Here is a 6,018-nt window from a genome sequence, read left to right as displayed (position 1 = left end):
TGACAGATGGTGTAGACTGAAGAATATTACTACTGAGTATTCATTATTATTCATAATAAAATACGTAATAATATAGTCTTCTTCAATATAATGATTCATTATACCGAATTTTGATAGAGTTCATGACTGTCAAACGCTGGTGGAGGTTGGTGGTGTTGGAGTGTGTGTGTGTGTGTGTGTGTGTGTGTGTGTGTGTGTGTGTGTGTGTGTGTGTGTGTGTGTGTGTGTGTGTGTGTGTGTGTTGGGGGGGGGGGGTGTCACGTGACAGTACCTACTAGCCTACAACAGTACTACTACTACAGGTAGCCTATCACCACTACAGGCTGTGTAAGGTCTATGATTTATAAGGTTGAAGGGGCCCCACAGTTTTCAACATATATCTTTACAAGCAGGCCTATTGTTGTTAAAAACAAGACACGGCAATGTTACATTTGTATGAGAATGTTCTAGAATTATAAGCCTATGCCATTTATGCAAGGCTGAAAATGTAGCTTAGGCTTCAGAATTGTGAAATAGCCTAGGTAGCCAACCAAAACAGCTTTGAGCTCGATAAGTAGGCTAACCTTTGCCTTCTAAATATGTTTAGTGTGAAAATGTTAAACATCCCTGGCATGTCCATGTTGGTAAGAGAATGTCTGAAGAAGCTTCTATGAAGATACAACGTTATGATCCCTCTTGAAATATTAGTTCATACAACACACTGTTTTTATTCAAGCCCATTTAAAGTGCACTTTACTTTATGCAGAATGCAAGGCAGGAGCAGGACATGAAACAAACCGTATATGACGTCACATACAGCCTCATTCTCACCTCCTTCCTGACTCCGCACAGCTGTTGCTGGCTGTCCAAGTAGAGCAGTAGTGGTCGATCCCTCTAAGCCGAAGACAGGCTAATTTTAATAACTATCTTGACAGTTATATTCGTAATATCCATATAGTGTCCGTGTACATCAGACAGCCTTCCGAAGCACTGGGATATGGCCAGGCAAGAACAGATCCTGCTGCTAGACCCACCACATGAGCTCAAATTTAGAGGTAAGGAAGGTTGTTAGCAAGATAGGTGTGCTAGCTCGCTAGCGGGTTAGCAACGGGTAGGGCCTGTAGGTGCTATTTGCGAGTCATTTTGGCCACACCAGCATTCGTTCAAAGCTAGACACATACAAAATGTGCCGAGTCAGTTATTTCAGAAAAACACACCCGTAAATGTCTTTTGTACTTGTCATGGTTATTTCTAACTAACGCATCCGAAACGACATGTAATGATAGCTAGCTAACGTTAACTAGTCTCTTGCGTCCCAGTCATTGGAAATTGTTAGGTTATATCGCTGGCTAGCAATGATAGAGGGAGGCCGCGGTCATTTCGCCTGCCCTGTGTACTTGGTCTATTCAACGCTAACGTCAGCTCACAATATACGAAACCCGCTGAGAACAGATTATTTTAGTCTGTTGCAGTTGACGCCGTAAGCTGCTGATTACCCCATGCATTGAAATTGTGTTTTTAATGCAGTATGGTTAGCTATGCGCAAGGGAAAATTGTTAGCATAGCTAGCAGTCTGCAATGGCTAACCAGTTCATCACTAACATTATCCTGGTGGTGCCAGCCAAGCTGCTCTCTTTACAGCACCTTTTTGGTTACATGGCGGTGGTTATGCTAACTTTAGCGCTGATCTGTTGACAGAGTTGATTTGTAGGAAATAACAGCACACTAAGATATTGGCCATTGCACAGAGTCGAAGTAAAGATGATGGGGAAAGGATGTAAACGGTCAAGTACATAATGTTACGCCATAAACGTTACTGTCATTTGAGGTTCCGGTGCAACTTCCATCATTGTTGGAACAATTTGGCCTCTGGACATATTTACACATACCAAGTGTGTTTACTCATACCAAATCTTCCCCTTGAATCCCCCATAAGTCCTGAATCTGAGTACATCTAATGACATTTGGTAATAGTTTCCCTTTGAATAATTGGGATGTGAAGATGTTGGGTTCACTTTTTATTGATTACTTTCCTATATTGATATTAAGGTATCAGTGTAGACTCGGGGCCCATGAGATAGCTTAGTGAAATGTTGGCTTGCTGATATGCATTATGGAGAGGCACTGCCACCAACACAGGGAGAATGTTGCCAATGGACTGTGCCTAATTGTCTTGGTTTACTGCTCTCCACAGGTCCATTCACAGATGTCGTCACTGCAAACCTAAAGCTTGCCAACCCCACAGACCGGAATGTGTGTTTTAAGGTGAAGACCACTGCCCCACGCCGCTACTGTGTGCGGCCAAACAGTGGTGTCATTGATGCTGGGACCTCCATCAATGTATCTGGTATGTACACATGTGAAATCATTCTAGAAACTGTTGTTTATAAACATAGTTGGATATAGAGTTACATTTCAAACTTGGATCTGTTCTGTTCAACCGCGTCTGCGTTCACATAGTTCTGTCACACTTAAAGTAACTGCTTGTTGTTTTCCAGGATAAAATAGGACATTATTGCCACAAGAGTTGTCACAGTTAGATATAAATAATATTTAGGCTATTCAATTGTTTTGCTTTGATTATGGTTGATGGCTATGTGTTTTTTTTTTTTAAAGTTATGCTCCAGCCCTTTGATTATGACCCCAATGAGAAAAGCAAACATAAGTTCATGGTGCAGTCAATGATGGCGCCTCCAGACATGGGAGACATGGAGGGAGTGGTAAGTGTCCATGTTTAATTTCCCTCAGGGTCTGAAAGCCCTTGTCTTTCTGCTTTCTGACAGAAATCACCAAAGACTACAGCCATAACCTCATCTGTCAACTTCTAGTGTTTGTATATTATATCCTAAAGCAAAAAAATGACAATTGGTTTATCTGTTAGTTGACAAAGAATTCCATACAATTGTTTTTAATATCAATTATTGGAATTGCATATGTGGTGAAATGAAATTCTGACCCTATTTATCATGCCATACTAATCTGCTCGTCTACTTGTCCCCACAGTGGAAAGAGGCGAAACCGGAGGAGCTGATGGACTCTAAGCTGAGATGTATGTTCGAAATGCCCTCGGACAGCGATAAGACTGTAAGTACTTTTCCTGACATCACACAATTGATCACAAATAAAAGCGATAGAAATGTCCCTTTTCCCTTCCTGTTCTCCCTCTGTCTCTGCCATAACCCCACGTTCTCCCTTCATCAGCATGAAGGCGACAGCAACAAGATCCTGTCCTCCTCCTTGCTGAAATCGGAATCCTCCCTGCCCAAGTCCGCCAGCGCCTCGCTGGACGACGGGGAAGTGAAGAAGATCATGGACGAGTGCAAGCGGCTTCAGCTGGAGGTGCAGAGGCTCCGCGAGGAGAACCGACAGTTCCGGGTCAGAGGCCACCATACTTCTGTTTTCCATGACCGCTCACGTCCCCCATTAGACACGCATTGGGCTTTTAATTACAACCTAAACAAAGTGTTCATGACACATTGTGTTTATTAACGCCTTTGTTTTTTGTTGTTGTTTTGATTGTTTTGTTGTTTCCCCCCCCCCTTCCTTCCTCTTGTCGTATACCTGTCCCCCCCCTTCTCCAGGACGACGACGGGCTGAGAAGGAGGAAGACAGTAGCTTCTTCTGCCTCCATGTCTGCCCCGGGGTCGGGCACTGCCCTGAGGGAGGAAGGGCTCACCACCCGCGTGCTGGCGTTCTGTGTTCTCTTCTTCGTCATCGGCGTCATCATTGGCAAACTGGCCTTGTAGGCAGCAGGGCCGCGGGGCCTGAAGGCAGCAGCATGCTTTAGGATGGAACAGACAGAATGGGACGGGCCGAGGGGGGGAAGTGCCCTGTCACGGCTTTCATCCATTAGATCAATTATTTAAGATAACAATTTGGAGAGGTAATCAGTTATATAATGAAAAAAAGAAGACCCAAGTCACAGATCTTGCCTTTTAATCATAGTGTACCCCCGACCCTTTCACCTAGATACTCTTTTAAAACCCCCTCCTTGCATCTCTCCATTTCACCACCCCTCTCTCTTTCCTACCTCCCTCTTTATCCCCTGTTCCTTTTTTGCACAAACAATTATGTTTATTTGGGGGGAGCGGGGCTGGGGGTTTTCGGTGGTAAGCTTGTGTTAATAGACTTTTTTTCTTTTCTTTTTTTTCTTTTTTTTTTAAAAGATGACTGAGGTTGCCCTTTTACATCCTGGTTGAAAAAGGTGTTGTGTGTAATTGTTCCTGAGGTGTTTGATAGGAGGGCAGGAGAATGGAATGCTGGAGGAGGGCTAGCGTATGTGTCATCCTGGGGTTGTAAAAAGATGTTGAAATGGCGGACTCCTTGTGTGAATGAAATGTCACTTCCTCTGTAAACACTGCACTGCACTTGTTCCGTTTGTATTAGTTAATGGCCACTTTTCAGTAGTGAAAGATGGCCGTTGTTTTTTTTTTGTTTGTTTTTTGTCCCTCACGTTTTTGGTGTGTGAGTGATTTCCTGTAGACTCCTGGGCTGACACAACAGTGTAGGGCTGCACAGGAATTCTGTTCTAGTCGAGGGGCAAAGATTCTATGACAAATCACACTTAGGTTTCACCATTTTCACTGCAATATACTTTATGGCAAATGACTGCCCCCTGAGGCTGCCCCATGTCTTCAGAGGTGGTACACCTCATATACATTAAACAAATATATAATACACACACACACACACACAGGCACACACATACATACTGTACACAGACACACAAGAAAGAGAGCAATGACTTGGGTGCCGTCCATTCAAAGTGCTCCTCCTTCTACTTGGTTTTATAACATCTACATTTGTTGCTTCTGCATCTTGTGTACTGTAATTATTAGGCTATTGTCATTGTTTCCTCTTTTTTTTTGTATTCATATTAGCCATAACTGTAATCATGAGCTTTGTAAAGAGCTGTATGCTAATGGACTTCTCACTGTTTCTGGGGGCATGGAAACATTTGGGGGGTTTCCCTTGTGTTTAAAAACGACATTAAATACTGTCTATTCCAAAGGGACCATCTAATCACTAGCTCTAGGTTTGAGTGTTGTTTTTTTTCCCTGAAGTTCAAAATATGCATATTTGTAATTTAAGCAGCAATGTATTACAGTGGGAGATCCCTTCACACATTACACAGTGAAGGTCACTTTGGAAGGTTGCCAGGCCATAGTTTAACTTGGTCTTGTGTAGAACTACAGTAGATTGAACTGTTTGAAATTTCTGGTTGTAGTATCAGAGTCCACAACAGGATTTGAGTTGTGTGGGACTGAAACTGTTTGCATGACCCCAACAATTCATCATGACTGTAAACATGATCCTAGAACACAGATATGACCTGTTTAAGAAATATATGTACTGACATAGGATGTAGCTTATGTAAATCTGTTTTTAAACCCATTTATATCTTTCCAAGTGACAGTCTGTGTAGGGAAGACCTTATAATTATCAAGAGGAGAGTGTGTAACTACAATATTTAAGCAGGAGTTCAATCTAGAAATGATATAAACACTGGAATTATGTTGAGAGTAGGGATGTATTTAGGTGGTGTTATGGGTTGAATAAGAGTGTCTAAGATAAGTGTTTGCTTTCCAGGGTAAAGCGGTGGAAGAGTGACTGACCTCAGCACAGGAATGAAGTCAGTCATTGTGAAGTCAGTTGTGTTGAGATTTCAGAAATGATCAGTTAATCAAAAAGATGGCATAAACACACTGATATATTTAAAAGGAAAAAAAAACGCACATTACCTAATGTGATCTGACCATGTGGCCTCCTAATAAATTTCATGAACAAAAAGCTATGGTTTGTTTTGCATAACCTGAATGAATGTTGCTTTAAATTGGGTACACACAGTTGTATTCTTCCAGAACCGAGGGTCAGTGTAATAACGCTGCTAAACTGATTAATAAGTTTGAGCTTAGCCGCCTCATTTAATACACATGACTGAAAGTGTGATTGTATTTGTTGCCAAATCTTAATAGTAGTCCCACCAAATCTATGTAATCCGTTTAACTATTTGAGTGTACAGTAGAACTGCAAACTACT

General features: G+C 42.1%; 1 protein-coding gene across 1 annotated transcript; it reads left to right on the top strand.

Moving 5' to 3' along the window:
• The first annotated feature begins 830 nt into the window (after positions 1-830).
• On the top strand, positions 831-5,007 carry vapb (VAMP (vesicle-associated membrane protein)-associated protein B and C). The gene is made up of 6 exons (XM_062531414.1): positions 831-1,034; positions 2,174-2,326; positions 2,596-2,699; positions 2,983-3,063; positions 3,181-3,354; positions 3,561-5,007. Exons 1-6 carry the CDS (start codon positions 977-979, stop codon positions 3,723-3,725), a joined length of 735 nt encoding a protein of 244 aa, XP_062387398.1. The 5' UTR covers positions 831-976; the 3' UTR covers positions 3,726-5,007.
• Positions 5,008-6,018: the final 1,011 nt, after the last annotated feature.

This window comes from Sardina pilchardus, chromosome 3, assembly GCF_963854185.1.
Source record: "Sardina pilchardus chromosome 3, fSarPil1.1, whole genome shotgun sequence".
Classification (NCBI taxonomy): Eukaryota; Metazoa; Chordata; class Actinopteri; order Clupeiformes; family Clupeidae; genus Sardina; species Sardina pilchardus.
This window is presented reverse-complemented; position numbering and strand designations above follow the sequence as displayed.